Here is a 17,604-nt window from a genome sequence, read left to right on the forward strand (position 1 = left end):
GGTTTTCCCTTCCCTTTATATTTATGACAGGAACAGAAAGAGTTAATTAACTCCCAGACTGACCTGACCCATGGCCGAACTTTAGAGACTGGTTAGGAAGAGATGTAAATAATAGAGCTTTGAAATGCAGCCTGTATCGTTAGAGATAGAAGAGTAGCTGTTTGCTCAGGTCTTGTGGTGTAAACAAACAAGTCTTGTCTATGGCTATAGCTTTGATTCAAAGACCAAAAAAGGAATATTAACATTTAGGAAGATATTTGAGTGAAATAGTTCAGATACAGGTTATCACAACCTTCAAAGAGACATAGACAATAATACTGTTTAATGGATAAATTATCCTGTGCTAATTGCCATGATGTTGAGAAGAAGGAAAGTTAAGCCTATTGTTTTCTCAGGCCAAAAGGCTGCAGGAAATGTATAAAAACCTTGGGACATGATCCTTCTTCATCTCAGATCTGCTTTGAGTTTCAAGAAAGGGAAACCTTAAGCCATGAGGATTGAGATCCCCAGTCACTGGAATCACCCTGAATATGGACATTGGACTATAACCTATGAGCTATTTCTAAAAGGACTTTTGGCAACTACAAGCTCCTCTCTGCTATGTATCTGAACCTCAAGAATTGAATTCAAGTCTGTCTGGATATTGATCTTTTAACCAACACACTCTCTCTTTTCTTTTTACTAAATTTTAGTTTAGTTAATAAGAATTGACTGTAAGCGTGTATTTGGGGTATGATCTAAGTTATTATTTGACCTGGGTCTGGGGCTTGGTCCTTTGGGGTCAGGAGAACCTTTTCTTTTATATGATGAAATAAGAGTTTCAGAATTTATCATCATATGTTTGACATGTGTGTCTGGATGGAAGCCTGAGGCAGGGTACTTTAAGGGAACTGCATTATTTGGACTTCTGAGTAACCAGTGAGGTAATACAGAAGTTGTTTTGCGCTGGCTTGGCAAATCTAAGTATTGGAATATCCACCAGCTTTTGGGGTTTGTCTGCCCCATTTTGTTTGCAGTTCACCCTAATTGAGTGACCTCAGCTAGCTCCCATGGGCAGCACCTCACATATGAATTAAAGGTTTTCCATCCCTCCTGAGCTCAACTCACAGTTCTTCTCTCTCTCATGGGAGCACTATCTGGGGTTTCCCCACTGGGAGTGCAAGTACAACACAAACAGAAACGGGCTCCTGCGCCCTCCTAGGCTTCACACTCTCCTTAAACAAAGTTGGTCTTAATCCTTACCAGAGCACTGACTCCCAGAGCTTTTCCTGGAGCCTGGCCTCTTCTCTGCCTTGGCCAGTAATACCTACCTGGAGACCTTTTCTCCCCTGTGCCCTCAGGGTCTCCTGCAAGAGCCTTCTTGCTTTCTGCAACCAACTACCACTGCCCCTTTCTGCCTAACCTGCTAGGCTAACTAAGGCCAGATTGTGTCATGTGACCCACTGTCATTCTCCCCACATGGAGAGAGTCACGGGTGGGGCTGGGCCCATTTCCCCTTCAAAGGGACAGTCACTCTGCGTTAAATCCCTTTTCCTTGCCACCTCTTGTTTTCAGGGAAAGGAGGTAGGAAATATGACAGGCAGCTTCTTCCCCGGAACCTCACTGATTATAGACATTGGTGTCCTGGGAGGCAAAAGTGGAGCAAATTTCCATTGATCATGTGGGTTGATGGCTGACCCACAACACAGAGACTCAGAGATTATAAGTGTAAGCAGTCAGGATGAGCTCCACCCTGACATCTGGTGGTGAGGTGTGGCAAGTTGTGGAAAAGAACTTCAGGGGCTGATCTCATTAGCATAAGCACACCCACCCCACCTAGAATGAGGCCATAGCTGCCCAAATAGTCACTTTGGCTGCTGTGGGATCCCCAGTGTCTCTGTTATTGGGGCAGGAAGAATAAATTGTTATTACCCTGATTATGGGAATCAAGGACAGTGGAACTGTACTTGGTCTTTTGTATGATGGAGGGACTCGCCATCAACTAAGTAGCACTCGCTAGGCAAGGGATATGGGTACCAAAACTCTGTAAATGAAGAGGCTTGAGATAGGTATTAGTTTCTGGTGGTGTGGTCCCCCTTTGTGAGGGCCTGAACTATCAGTTGCACCTCTGTCTCTCTCCACTATGGAATGTCAGAGCTAAGTTTGGCTCTATTAAGAGTCTAGCTACAAGTACTGTGCTGAATTCATTTTGGCCTTATGGTGCAGCAGCACTAAGGCTCCTACTACTACAAGCTGAAATCACTAAAAAGCTAAAATTACTAAGAGCTGAAATCACTGTGCTAAGTAGTGGGGAGCCTGAAGATCTAGAGTGCAGTGGTGCTGTTTGTGGATGGGCTGGTGGAGCTGTTCATGAGACGGTGAGTGGAGAGGTTTGTGGAGCGGATCAGAGTGAAGCCCTGTGGGGCAGTCAGCTTCAGGTCACGTAAGGTGCCCCAAATATTTCCCCCCCCCCCCCGCACACACTTTTTACCCAGACTGGGGAGTAACACTCTGCAGATGAACTTTTGAACTCTGGGGCTGGACTTTTTGGACTTTGGGTGATTTTTGGATTGCTGGACTCAAGAGACATTTGGGTTGTGGGACTCAAGAACCCGAGGGAAAGGATGTGGCCCAATTTGCTGGGGTGGGTCTTTGCTTATGGTTTGGTTAATGAACAGTAGTTGTGGTGTTTTCCCAATTTAATGCTGATGTCGTTTACCTCATGTTATTAAAGATTCTCTGCTACACTGAGACTCTGTGCTTGCGAGAGGGGAAATATTGCCTCTTTGAGGTGCCCAGGGGGTGTGTAAGATTTTCCCAGGTCAGTGGGTGGGGGCTCGAGCCAGTTTTGCATTTGCTTTGATGAGAGGGAACCCCTGTGTACTGAACCCAGCCCTTGCTGCTATCAACTCGGCCTGGCAGAAGGGTTACATAAAGCCAGAAAGGACCATTGTGATCATCTAGCCCAGGGGTGGGCAAACTTTTTGGCCCGAGGACCACATCATGTTGTGAAACTGTATGGAGGGCTGGGTAGGGAAGGCTGTGCCTCCCCAAACCGCCTGGTCCCTGTCCCCACCCCCTTTCTGCCTCCTCCCACTTCCCGCCCCCTGACTGCCCCCCTCAGAACACCCGACCCATCCAACGCCCCCTGCTCCTTGTCCCCTGACCACCCCCTCCTGGGACCCCCGCCCGTAACTGCCTCCCATGACCCCACCCCCATCCAACCCCCCCTGCTACCTGTCCCCTGACTGCCCAGACCCCTATCCACACCCCTGCCCCTAACTACCCCCTGGGACCTCACCCCCATCCAACCCCCACTGCTTCCTGTCCCCTGACTTCCCCGACCCCTATCCACACCTCCACCCCCTGACAGCCCCCCCGGGACTCCCACCCCTATCCAACCAACCCCTGCTCCCTGTCCCCTGACTGCCCCCGGAACCCCCTGGCCCTTATCCAACCCCCCCCCCCATTCACCACCCCCTTACCATGCTGCTCAGAGCAGCAGGAGCTCGCACAGGAGCTCACAGCCCCACCGCCCGCACTGCCCGACAGGAGCAGTGGGCCAGAGCGCTGGCGGTGTGGTGCGCTGAGGCTGCGGCGGAGGGGGGGGACAGTGCGGGAGGGACCAGGAGCTCAGGGGCCGGGCAGGATGATCCCATGGGCTGGATGTGGGCCATAGTTTGCCCACCGCTGATCTCGCCTGACCAATCTAAGGCAGGCCACAGGACTCCCCCGAATAAATTCCTGTTAGAGTGGAGCCTAACTTTAACAAAAACATCCACTCTTCATTTTAAAATTGTCAACAAAGGAGAATGAACCACAACCCTCGGTCGGTCATACCAATGGTTAATTATCCTCACTATTAAAAAAATAGTGCCTTATTTCTAGCCTGAATTTACTAACCTTCAACTTCCAGCCATTGGATCCTGTTATACCTTTGTCTGCAAATTTAAGAGCCCCTTGCCAAAGTTTTATTCTTCATGTAGATTCTCATAGACTGCAATCCAGTCACCCCCTAACATTCTCTTTGATAATCCTTCTTAAATATTGGGCACCAGAACTAGACACAGTTTCTCCATCAGTGGTAGAACAAGTGCCAACTACAGAAGTAATATAATGCTGCTCCTACTCAATATTCCCCTCTTTATACATCCAAGGATTGCATTAATTCTTTTGTACACAGCATCACACTGGGAGATCATGTTCAGCTGATTATCCACCATAAGCCCCAAATCTTTCTCAGGGTCACTGCTTCCTAGGAGAAAGTTTCCCCATCCTATAAGCAGGGTCTACATTCTTTGTTCCTAGACGGATAACTTCACATTTGGCCACATTAAAACACATATTAGTTGCTTGTGTCCAGCTTACCAAGTGATCCAGATCATTCTGTATCAGTGACCTGTCCTACTCACCCAGTCTGTTGTCATCTGCTAACTTTATCAGTGATGACTTTATCTTTTCTTCCAGATCATTGATAAAAAAGGTTAAATAGCATAAGGCCAAGAACTGATCCCTGCAGGGCCCCACTAGAAACATACCAGCTCGATTATAAATCCCTGTTTACAGTTACATTTTGAGACCTGTGTTGACCTGTAACCCCAACTTGATCTGAGTGTGCAAAATTAGATTATAAATCATGTATTAAGGCATAAAATCCTTGAAGATAGTAAAATAGAAGCTATTGGAGCTGTAATGCAAGACATGCAAGTAGGTTTACATAAGAATCTGTGTAACAACTAAGATGGGCTTGACAATAAGCTGAGGCCTGGTGGGCCTGTTAGTAGTTATGATAGCCTATGTAGGAAATGTGTTTGCATGACTGCTTAACCAAACATTATAGGATTTAACAATAGTTTCCAATATGTATCTTGGGATACACAAGGGCACCACAGAAGCTGGAAATAATGGGGCTTTCTAGGGGCTTTGTGGGGGTTTGGAGAAACCATATGTATGTATTGAAACCACTGGAAAAAGAATGACACAAAAAGAGATGATGCTAGTAAGCAAAACCTAAATTATGGGCCCCGCAATGACAAATGTGGGCAGAGGGCAGAGACCTAAATCAAAAATGGTCCCAGATGTGTGGGGGACATAAGGAAAGGGGTATAGAAGATGTTTGTAGATAAAGATACTACCTAACATACCTCATCTCTTTTTTAAACAGATGGCCAAGCCAATGCCTAGTTGAGGCATTAGGATGGTGGAAACCAGATCATTACTGTCCATTTTTGGTGCTCTCCACATACTATTCTCTTCACCTTTATCTCTAATAGTTTCCATAAGATTGCAAGTATGTGAGACTTGGGGGTGTTTTGTTTACATATATATATATATAGAAAGAGAAAACCACCAGTCCAAAATAGGTCTAACGCTTAAACCTAGGTATCGTGATTTTAGCTCTGCAGCATATAACAAGGCTCTTAACAAAGTCAAAATTAGCTCTGTTATTACACAGTACAGAGAGAAAGGTCCAAAGTGGTGTTTGTCACCCAGGTACACATACCTACCCCACAACCTCTCTCAGTTCACTGAGCTTTGGACCCCATGTCCCTTGCCTAGCAAGTGCTTCTTAGTTGAGGGCAAGTCCCTCTATCATAAAATGCCAAGTACAGTTCTACTGTCCTTGAATCACATAACCAGGATAACAACACTTTATTACTCTTGTCCCAATAACAAAGAGACTTGGGATCCCACAGCAGCCAAAGTGACCATTTGGGCAAGCAGTCCCATCATGCTAGGTGGGGTGGGTGTGCCCATGCAAACGAGATCAGCCCCTAAAGTCCTTTTCCACAGCTCAGCACCAGATGTCAGGGTAGAGCTCATTCTGGCTCTGCTTACATATATATGTTTTCATATAATTATGCTTATGCTTGGATTTATTTGGATTTTAAATAAATTTAAACAAAGTCTTCCTGTTCCTATTTGTGTGATTCACCAGTCTCATTTGATAATAATCTTTGGTAGCTCCCTGAGTAAGGAACCTGTTATTAGTGACCTGTGGAATTTGCACCCTAAACTTATCAAAGGCTACACCTGTCAGGTAGCCACTTTTCAATCCAAACCAAGTTGAACATTATTTATCAACAAAATTTGTAAACTCACCAAAAAGGGACATCAAGTTAATTTGACAGGATGCATTTTCCATAAACCCATGTTGTTTGGCATTAATTAAATTATACTCATTTAATTCTCTATTGATTGAGTCCCATATCAGAAATTCTATTATTTTTCCTGGAACCAATGTCAGCCTCACAGACCTATAATTATCTTCAGGGGTTCTCAAACTGCGGGGGGCATGACCCCTTGAGGGGTCACAAGGTTATTACATGGCGGGTTGCGAGCCGTTAGCCTCCTCCCACAAACCCAACTTCGCCTCCAGCATTGATAATAGTGTTGAATATGAATATATAATTACAAGTGGATAAATAGGTTACGTGATATAGATAGACAGATAGACAGATATTTTAATTTTTATAGCGGCCTTCACTTCCCATTAAAGCCAGGTTGGTTTATTTTTAACTGCTGCAGCCCTTCTTCTTTCTTCTTTAAACCCCCTGATAATAAAGCAGGAGATGGATAAATTGTTAATTATTCTTATTAATAATCAAATCGTTATTACATTTATATTATTGAGACACCCAAAGGCTCATTTAGGTCACAGATATAGACACACTCCCAGCTCCAGAGACCTGACAGTCCAAAAGACTCAAGTACAGGTGCAGGATTGGATGTGGGAGAAATAACATAGAAGCAAATTCACATGGTGATGATTGGTACAATTTCCTGTTTTGTCGTTACCGTTTAAGTAGCAGTAAGGCTGAGTGAGGGGGAATGGCAGGATTAGGGAGCGGAGGTTGGTTAAAATAAGGAAAGGGAAGGAAAGGCAAGAGGCACACCCAGAGCTCCTCACCTGCCAAGCTAGTCACTGTCAAGAGTTGTTCCGGAAACACAACAGAGGGAGGGATCTCAAGAAGGGATTCAAAGGAGGATCAGGTGTTGGCTGCACAGATTTTTGGGGGGAGTTTTCTCCATAAAGAAAGGGCAGCACGGGAGAAAATGGAGAGGTAAAGAGTTAAAGATGTTTCCCTTAATCCAAGTATTTGTAACAGTTCTCTTTAGGAAGAGCCTGAGGTGGTGTGATGCCAGCCAGTCATTATTCTGAGCTATATGCCCCTTGCCTTGTGCTTGTTCCGTTAATTGTCTGTGTCCCAAGAATCAAGTAAACTTCTTTCCAAGGAGTCTTCCCCCTACTGACAGCACTGATGGGCATAATGTGTGCCAAACATCCTGCTACTGCAAGAGAGGGTTATGGCCTACTCAGGAAGCCCTGAGATCTGCCTCTACCACAAATGATCATGGTCTAGGCAGGAAACCCCAAGGTCTATTAGTAGAAGAACTGTCAATATTACAGGTGGTGCTGGGTAATTTATCTTGTACAACACCTGATCTGAGTGACACAACCTGGTTTTAGTGACATGTCCTTGTCTACAGTTGGGCATGTCCTATACTGGGAATTGGTCTTGTAATGATCACCTTTGGCACATGGCATTTCTTCCCTAGTTTATAAAATAACCTGCCTCTAATGTCTCTCAACTGATGTCTAATACAATATAGAATCTATGAGGGTGAGAAACAACATAGGTACATACAGTTTGTACAGCAGTTTTTCTTCCCGCACCAGAGATGGGGGTTACCCGATGATCTGAGGCTGTGGTAAATCTGACATCAGGAGGGGGCTCATCACTCATATATGGTGATGTTTGTTGCTTTTGAGTTTTATTGGATGTTTTAGCTTCATACATTCACAGATAAAACCACTGATAATAACTAAAAAGGCAGATGGGTTTGCTATTGGTTCCTTCCCGCAGCTGATGCCAGCCTCTGAATCTATATATTTCCCTTCCACTGCTTTGTTGTCACTTGTCAGACACAGAGGAGCCCTGGCAGGTGTTTAAGTGCAGCCAGAGTATTGAGAGGAGGCGACAGCAAGTCAGGCTGGCAATGAAGGGACATCTCTCCACTCCGGTGCTGTGGCTTCTTCTCCTCACAATTCAGGTCATAGCAGGTAAGTCTCCTCTGTGTTTCACCAGGGGAGCTGGGTTAACTGGAACTAGGGTGGTAACTTTTACAGTCCGCTTTTTACCATCCATGTCTGGCTTGGAGGTTGTGACTTTTCCTTTTGGGATTGGACCTTGCCACTGTTACAGAGGCTGTTTTTACCTTGAGATTGGACTATTGCAATGACCTCTGTGTGGGGCTGTACCTTAAAACCATTCAGACAACGAAGCTGGTGCAAATGGCAGCAACTCACTGAGCAGCGCATCTGGCTGGGAGCTGTGCTGCAGGATCTGCACAGGCTGCCCAGCTTTGTGTGGAGGTTAAGGTGTTGATGATGATTTATAAATTCCTAAATGGCCTGGGACAGGTCTCCCTGAGGGATCACCTCTCTCCCTATGCTGTACGGCCAGAGCTGTGGTTAGCAGGGGTGCCCGAGCTGGTTCCCCCTTTTATAAAGGAGAGGGGTGGCTGGCAGGGTGCCCTCTGTGAGGGCTCCAGGACTCTAGAACTTGCTCACCCTTTGGGCCAAAATAGTGCAAATTTGGTGACCTTTTGGGCACACTGCAAAATACACTCGTTTGAGGGGTGGAGATTGGGAAGAACACAGGCTGTGCATCACATAATGAAAAAGGGGTGGAAGGAGTTTCTGTAGGTGTCTGGTTAGCTGAGTTCCTATTGAAATGGTCACTTAATGCTGATGGAATTTGTGTGTTATCAATGCCATCCAGGTGCCTAGAGCCTTGGCTAGGCATCACTTTAGTGTTTTAAATTCCAATAAATACATCAATAATTTGGGATCCAACAGAAATGTCTGTTTGGTCCAGAATCCAACAGCTCCAAGGGTCAAGTCCTGGCTCCTCACTCCCCCATTCACTCACTGAAGCCAGTAGAAGTTTTGCATGTGTGAGATGAGCAGGATTTTCCCAAATAAATCCAGAGCTGATTCATGCCACAGAGAGGGTGAGGGGGGGTGAGGTAGAGTGCAGTGTGCAATGCCCGGTGCGCGTGAGGGTACTGGAAGTTCTGCCAGCAGGAAGATTTATCCTGCAGGAGCCCTGCCTCCCTCCCTTTCCCAAGGTTTCTGCTGGAGCAGAGAAGCTTTGAATCCTAGCTGGAGTCTAGAGAAGCCCGACCAGCACAAGCTGCATGGCAGAGGTGCTGCATCAGGGTGTCTCACGGCCACATTGGTTTCATTCCCTCAAGGCCGCCCTTGCTCAGTTTCAGGGCTGCTCTCATTCATTCCTCCAGCACAGAGAGAGTTGAAGGCTCTTTGCCAAGCTGTGTCCCAGCTCCAGGCAGACGTAACACTAGTAGCGGTGGCTATGCCCTGTGTTACAGCAGCATGAGCTGGCGCAAAGCAGGGAGTGAATCTGGCCCAGAGATTCCAAAACTGATTAACAATAGGATTAAAATCGATTGTGGGACCCAGATATGATTTAAATAATACAGTGATTGGAACCTGTTTGGCTGGTATTAAGAGGATGAAAATGATCCCAGTGTTGGGCAGGAAAGGTCTGCCAGGATGGTCTGGCCATGTACTCAGAGCTACTGGGAGAAAAGCAGCTTGCAGGGAGTAGGGGCAGAGTCTGCTCCTCATCTGGGGAAGGAGCAGCCTGTACATGCAGGGCAGAGAGGCCGGGGAGAAGAGGAGGGGGAAGAGCCAAGGGAGGAGGGCGGGAGGAGACCAGCGGAAGAGAGAAATGTGTGGGGCAGGTGGGGAGAGGAAGCTCCGTTAGGGAGCACAAGGCTGTAATGCCAAGCACCACAGAACAAAAACTGTGAGGTTAAAAAAACCATCCAGTCTCATTTTTCCATCCATCTTTGGACTTCAGAACTCCCCTCTACTCCTCTGCCAGCGTGGGGTGAGAATTGCAGGCTGAAAAGTCACCCTTTTGTGCACCCGAACTGCACAACTCCCCCTGGCTGCTCAGCTGGAGACTGCGCTTACCCTCCCCTCACCCCTGAGACAGGAACTGCCGTCCATTGCCCAGCACTGCCTTCGCTCTCCCCTCCTGCTTCAGTTCCTCTGACAGAGGAATGGCTGACTGGGAAATAGCTTGACAGCCACTGAGTTAATTCATACAGCATGGTTCACACTCACACAAAGAACTTCTGTTACTGGTCAGGGGTGAACTACAGACAGAGATAGTGGAGACCTTCACACTGACATCAACCATTCACACCAACTACCCTGTCACCATAACAGGAGGGGAATGATTTAGCCATTTGCAAATATCAACACTTCCCAGGCTTCCCCCACCCCACTAGATTTAGCCGAGAGCACTCCCCCCTCTGCTCTGTTACTTCTCACATTTTGGACCAACCAGTAATAGAAAATTTCAAAATATCTCAGACCTGTAGATCTAGCATAGCATAGATAGCTCAGCCAAAAATATACCTCAACCCTACACAGCACAGGAATATCATATTATGGGGTCATTTTTTGTGACTCAGTAGTTAACATAACAGCTACAGACCCAGAGAGCCTGTGTGTAACTGCAGCTGGGTGTGTCCTAATCTGTGTGAATGCTGGTGAAAGTGCAGGCTGGAGGGCTTTGTTGTTTGTCATAGCAGTACAGTGTGAAAGGGAGCCCAGGCCGGTGCATCAGGGGGTTCAGTGGTACCCCAGTTCCAGGTGGCACCCCCCGGGGAATACGTCACAATAGCGTTTCACAACTATTGAACACTTTAAATTGTGTGGGAAAACAATTATGTGGGCTCCAGGCAAACAAATGAGAAAATATCAGGGATGGACTTAAAGCTGTGGGTTTTACTCCCAGACCCAGATCTGAACTTGTCAATGTTCAGAGTGCTGGGTGGGGTCATTATTCCAGGTTGGGTGACAGAAGTGGTGCAAGCATATGATAGGTGCAGTATATAAATGTGATTGTTCTCCTGAAAGGTGGTGCTAATGGCTGCCATCACAGGGTCTTGCATCAAATGCGAATCACAGACCTCATGAAAGCCAATGCCTGGGCCAAGCACACTCTATTAGGCTCAACAGACAGAACCATCAAAATCCTTTATGGAGTAAAAACATCTGCAGACAGTGGGGGCTATTGCCCAAGGCATTGGCCACATGGTCAGGGCAGAGCTAGCCAGGAGTTTCCCTTGTTGCCAGTGCAGGGGCCAGGATATTGGTGTTGGACTATGTCTGTTGGAGGGAGAAGCCAGTAGAAGGAGTTGTGACCGGGATCCGAGAAGGAAGCAAAGAACCAAAGCCTGTTGGAGCTCGCTGGAGGTGCAGGCTGGGGATTTCTGAGCATTGAAACTGCTGGCTGTTGTTAGGTTCAACTGTATTCAGGGAAACAGAACTCTGTGTGCACTTAGCCTTAGGTTCTACCACGAGTGAACGTCACTGAGTTAACTCAATTGAAAAAAGCCCCTTTTGTCCTAGTGCAGACCAGGCCCAAGGGGTTTCCTTTGGGACTAGAATGAACAGAGCAGCACCTAATAACCTTCCCTATGGACTGCAGCAAAGTGACCATTTTGTATTTGCTTGGCATTGAAGGAGCAGGATGGTCTGGCCACGTACTGGTGTGAACTGCACTGTTCTCTCAGCTCCATGGAGGCTCCTTACACATGGTGTCCCCAGCTCAGCCATCCACAGCTGCAACCAGCCTGTTCCATGGCTCACAGTGGAACTCTGCATGTAGCCGTAGCTCCTAGGCATAGTAATGATGCCGGGACTTGCTCTGAGTCTCAGGGACAGTCCTGGGTCTTCAAACCCTACCTGGGGGCCAGTTCTCCCAGGCAATATCTGAGGACTGTGTGGCAGGCAGTTGCCCCACCTCACAGTCCCTGTGAACTGCCTCGTTCCCAGCAGCCAGCTTTGCCTCTCCACAACCCCCAGAAATGCAAAGAGGCCTAGAGACAACTGAGGGCAGGGGGTGAAACTCAGAGCAACTGGGAGAAAAGCAGCTTGCAGGGAGTGGGGGCAGAGTCTGCTCCTCATCTAGGGAAGGAGCAGCCTGTACATGCAGGGCGGAGAGGCCAGGTAGAAAGGGGAGAAGAGGAGGGGGAAGAGCCCAAGGGAGGAGGGCGGGAGGAGACCAGCGGAAGAGAGAAATGTGTGGGACAGGTGGGGAGAGGAAGCTCCGTTAGGGAGCACAAGGCTGTAATGCCAAGCGCCACAGAACAAAAATTGTGAGGTTAAAAAAACCATCCAGTCTCATTTTTCCATCCATCTTTGGACTTTAGAACGCCCCTCTTCTCCTCTGCCAGCGTGGGGTGAGAATCGCAGGCTGAAAAGTCCCCCTCACTCCTCCCCCTACACGTGATCACCCTTCCCCACCCATACCTCCCCCTTTCCCACTTTTTAGAGTCCCTCTTCTCCCCATGCCTCCTTCTGCCCTCCTCTCTGCTCTTTCTCCCTTCCCCTCTCTCCCTGCTGCCTCGATTCTTCAACCCCCTCCTCACTTCTCACTGCTGTGCCCCACTCCAGACCCCCTCCTCTCTCCACCTCTCCATTCAGACCTCCTTCTCCTCCCCTCCCTCCTGCCCCCTGCTCAATAACCCCCTCCAGCCCTATGCTCTCTGCTTTCCCTCCAGACCACCCTGTGCTCTATCTCTACTCCTCCCGCTTGCCCCAATTTCAGATCCCTATCCCCTCTCCTCCCCTCCGACGCTCTCTCCTGCTTCCCTGTTAACCCCCACTGCAGACACCTCTCCCCTCCCCACTTCTCCCTCCTGCCCCCGCTTTCCAACCTCCTTCCCGCCCCCCACTCCAGACCCACCTTCTCATTCCTGATCCTTCCGACAGCCCTTACCAGACCCTCCTCCCCTCTGTCCCTCCTGCCCCCTGCTACAGACTCTCTCTCTTCCCCACCCTTTCTCCCCCCCTTGCTCCAGAACCCCCTCCCCACCCGTCACTCTGGCCAGCTCATCATCTTTACTCCATTCCCTTGCAACCCTTGAATCTGCCTCCTGTCCCTGCAGTGTCCTGCTCCCCTCACTCTCCCCATCCTCCTTTCACTGGTCTCTGCTGCCCGTCACGATCCCTGGGTCCTGTCCAGCCCCCGCAGCCACACAGAGACAGCCGTGTTCCCAGGGGGAAGTGGCAGCCAGCTTTACTCAGGGGGTCCTCACTCCCAGATGCCGACAGACTGTAGGGAGATGGTGGCTTCGCACTGGCTTCAGCCTCAGTGACAGTGACAGTGACAGGAGATGGCGCCATTTGGAATCAGGGAAACTCAGTGAGTTGGCGCCTTTCATTGTGTTCTCATGAGACAGGTAAAAACACCCCAAATCGCCAGAGTGTGGATAAAATGGGGAGAGCTGCAGCACTGACAGCCCCGAGCATGAGGCCCTGAGATGTGAGAAGGTGACACCATGAGGCAGCTCTGGGCATGTCCCATTCTTCTGGTTGTGGGCACGGATCCCCGCTTCCGGGCGTGGACTCTGCTGTGATAATGCTGGGAAGGGGGCTCCGTGCTGTTCTGATCCTGCTCTGTGTCTCTCTTTGAAGGTTCTGGTGAGCTGAGGCTGGTGGATGGAGGCAGCCCCTGTGTCGGGAGAGTGGAGGTTAAACACCAGGAGCGGTGGGGGACGGTGTGTGATGACGGCTGGGACATTACAGATGCTGAGGTTGTCTGTAAGCAGTTGGGATGTGGAGCTGCTGTCAGTGTCCATCTTAATGCTTATTTTGGACGAGGATCTGGACAAATTTGGCTGGATGAAGTTTCCTGTGATGGTACCGAGTCTGTTCTCTGGGACTGTGGGAACGAGGGATTCGGTGAGAGTGACTGCAGTCATGAAGAGGATGCTGGAGTGACCTGTTCAGGTAAGAATCAGCCAGCTCAGTCCTGAAAGACAAAACCCCTGAGACAAAAGGGCTTGAACCCAGAGGGCATCGTGTGCCTGTGACCCTAATTAGAAATGAACAAAAACCAGAACAACTCCTGTAATGATTGTTATTACTGGACTGTAATTATTACTAATCATCTCACTGGCCAATGAGGAGCCCCCTGTGTGACTGTGAAGTGTTCTCAGTATCTCATTTCCAGTTGTTTCAATGCCACATCTTTCCTTTCCCTCTAAAAATGCAGATACGAGAGAAAATGGAAAAGGAAATGTCAGGTTGGTCCTAAGTTGCTGAGACACTTTTGAAAATGTTACACTCATGCTAAAATCCAGACCCAGACACCCAACCGCAGAGGTACAGAGGCTGGGACATTTATGTAGCCCCTTTGCCACCCTCATAGGGTGATGGAGGAATGGGCAGATTTTCCCAGCTTGGCCAGAATTAGATTTAGCCAAGAGCACTCCCCCCTCTGCTCTGTTACTTCTCACATTTTGGACCAACCAATAGTAGAAAATTTCAAAATCTCTGATACCCTGTAGATCTAGCATAGCATAGAGAACTCAGCCAAAAATATACCTCAACCCTACACAGCACAGGAATATCATATTATGGAGTCATTTATTGTTACTCAGTTGTTAACATTACAGCTAAAGACCCATTACACGTTTTATTTTTAATTTCTTCTTCCTGACATTTAGTAGGAATAATATCTTCCTCTGACACAGCACAAGGAAGAATAGAATCTTTTCCTATAGTTCCAAAAGTTTTAGCAGTTCCCCCGGCGATGGGAGCTCAGGGCAGGGTTTAGTCTCAACCCTTTCCTGGATTTTGAGTGTTTCAGGGATAAACCTCCACATTCTCTTCACATGGGTAGCAGGGGGGAGGGGGGAGGTTTTATGTGTCACCCTCCTGCCAGGTGGAGCTGGCAGTAACCAAGGCCAGGTTCAATACATAGGGGTTCCTTTTCAACAATATGACACAACCGGTTTGAGCCCCCAGGATGGCCCCAAGGGCAGGTCGCTGTGCTGGGACCTTTACTACAGTGTCAGTTTGGGGACAGTCTGTGATGATTCCTGGGATCTGTCAGACTCCGATGTCGTTTGCAAACAACTGGGACGTGGATGTGCCATCAGTGCACTCTCCCGGCATAGTCTGACCTGCCACTGGAAATGAATCACCCGGACAAAGGACACTGATGACCTCAGCAATTCCTGCCTGGGCTGTGGAGTTGTCACAGTGAGTCAGACAAGTCTAATTTCCTGCACACTGGACCCTTCTCAGCCCCACAGGGCCCGTTCCTCGCTCAGACTTAGGGGGGTTATAAGCTTTCTCAGCGACTCCGCACTGGAGCTGCCTGCACACCACACTGGCATCGTTCAGGTCCCACTGGTCATCCAGCACTCTGGCCCACACACCACGGAGGGAAATCTCAACTCTCCCATCACACCGGCTCTCTCCATTCAGCAGTCTGCGTGATTCAGAGCAACCTGGGCTCAGGAGAGATGGGAAATACACTGAATAACACTCCCTGTTATAGACTGGAAATAATACAGAGTGTGCATGAAATTATGGACTGTTTCTCAATAAGAAGATATAAGCCAGTGATCAGAATGTGTCACAGTGTTAAAGGGAACCACCTCTGTCAGAAGACACTTATTCTTTTGACTCTATAAGTGGAAGGTGCTGTAAGGATTGTTGAACTCTGAGCTTGACACAAGGGCTTGCCAACGGACTCTCTAAATGAGTAAGTGAAGTTATTCCTGCAGATTACTGATTGGGAAAATAGTCTCTGTGTGTGGTGGTGGAATGGCTGCTGAGGTTTATAGTCACTTTATCCAGGCTTAAATGCCTGGAAGCCAGTGAACGGTGTCTGCACAAGCACTTAGCAGGTGGGTCGTGAGTGATTTAGGCAAGTTTGCCTTGAGGGAGTTTGGCCAATGGAAGAGCAGGGTTCACGGTGGTCAGGAACAGGTTTTTGTTGGTAAATTCCCTTAGTTCCCCCTGATCTTTGCTCAGTAGGTGGCAACTTTCTTGGTTCATGTGGATCCAGTGCAGGAGCTCCTAGTGTTAGATGGTTCCCGGCACTGGTGGTTCTAACTGGAGCTGTCCCCTGAAATGTGGTGTCATCTCTGAGTCTAACGTGAGATTCGAGCTGATCAATTCATAGCACAAGAAACAGGTTGTGTGTGGGGCGGGGAAGGGGACGTTCTCTGTTGGTGAATATTGTGACTCCCTTGGGATGTGTATCTCAGTGTTTGAGAGTGTCTCAGAATCAGTGAGTCCGACAGCAAGGTGGTAAGTTAGGAATTACTCCCCGAGTTCAGACCCAGGTGCAGCCAGGAGAGACTGACACATGTTAAAAGACAACAGCAGAGTCAATGCAGGGCACACCCACTGGCTGTGTCAGGTACAGTATGTACTAGTATGGCAATCTGACGGGTTGCACTGATGCAAACAGCTCATTGATCTTGGTAGCCAAATAACATTTCAAGACTAAGAGTGAAATCTTGGCCCCACTGAAGGCAATGGTAAAATCTCAGTTCACTTCAACGGAGCCAGGAGTTCGCCCTAAGACTGGACCAGGAGAATGCCTGCATGCAGTTAGTATAGTGCAGGGGTGTAGCCATGGGTTGGTTGTGGCCCACCCAGTTAGCATCCAGGCCCACCCAAATCAGGGCCAGAGCCCCCCGAATCCACAGGCTGGGAATCCCAACCCTGCCTCAGTGTCCATCAGCCTGGGTGCATCTCTCTCCTGCCGGTGCCATGCACTGCTTCCCTGGTCTGTGGCTGCAGCACTAGCCCCACAGGGAGGGTAGGGGCATGCCATGTGGGGGCAGGTCTGGGCGGGGCTGGGGCTGGGGCTGGAGACTGGGGCAGCAGCTTCCGGATTCGGCAGGAAAGGGATGTGGCTGGGCTGATGGACACCGAGCCAGGGTCGGGAAGGGTGGGTGCAGCTCGACTCCCAGTGGGACCCTGCTTCACCCAAAGGGTGTGCCTAAGTGACCAGATGTCCCAATTTTATAGGGACAGTCCTGATATTTGGGGCTTTTTCTTATATAGGCACCTATTATCTCCCACTACCTGTCCAATTTTTCACACTTGCTATCTGGTTACCCTAGGCACGCCCCGCAGACTGTGTGCTCCGGGCAGCCTCCGCTTTGGGTGCCTGCAGAGCGGTAAGAGCCGGAGGGAAGAGGTGGAGGGAGGAGAGCCCCCCTCCCTCTTGCCCCCTCCCCAGGGCACCGGATTCCTTCTGCACCCCTCCTTTTGCCCCTCCCATCATTGCCCACCCACCAAAAGCTGGGTCGCACCCAGGTTTCCTGTCCTACCTATGCCACTAGTGTAGTGTAAGGGTACAGAGTAGATTTGAGTTTTTCTGAGGAGGCTCATGGCTATAACTGAATACCACAGCCCCTCAGGAAGGCCAGATGGGATTATGGCAGATTGAGCTCGTATGGAGGGGACGAGGTGTTTTTCCTTAGAAGGGATTCTTCTTCCAGCAACTGTTGGGAGAAATCAGCATCTTCATGTGCTGAGGAGCTCCTGCCAAGAACCAGGGTATGGGCTGGGTAGCTAGTTAGGAGAGGCAGGGCAGGGCTGCAGGGAATTCAGTTAGGAATGCAGGTATCAGCCTCTGTGAGAAGCAGGAGAACTGCCAGGTGAATTGTCCCCAAGGTATAAAGTATCAGCTGTAAAGAGGAGAGTAAACGTCTGTTGAGAGTGCTGGGCAGCCCTACAGGCTCAGTCAAGGTGTGTAACGGCAC

General features: G+C 48.8%; 1 protein-coding gene across 3 annotated transcripts in view; it reads left to right on the forward strand.

Annotated features, from left to right (window-relative positions):
- The first annotated feature begins 7,916 nt into the window (after positions 1-7,916).
- The window catches only part of LOC125632420 (uncharacterized), a 31,654-nt gene continuing 21,966 nt past the window's right edge, over positions 7,917-17,604 (forward strand). For 2 of the 3 annotated variants that reach the window (XM_075120355.1, XM_075120356.1), the window contains exons 1-2: positions 7,917-8,044; positions 13,505-13,819. In XM_075120355.1, coding sequence (XP_074976456.1) covers positions 7,981-8,044; positions 13,505-13,819 — 379 coding nt within the window. In that variant the 5' untranslated portion in view covers positions 7,917-7,980. Of the gene's footprint in view, positions 8,045-13,504; positions 13,820-14,924; positions 15,585-17,604 lie in introns of those variants that run through there. The other variant, XM_075120365.1, reaches the window with a different exon arrangement.

The sequence above is a fragment of the Caretta caretta genome, chromosome 1 (assembly GCF_965140235.1).
Source record: "Caretta caretta isolate rCarCar2 chromosome 1, rCarCar1.hap1, whole genome shotgun sequence".
Classification (NCBI taxonomy): Eukaryota; Metazoa; Chordata; order Testudines; family Cheloniidae; genus Caretta; species Caretta caretta.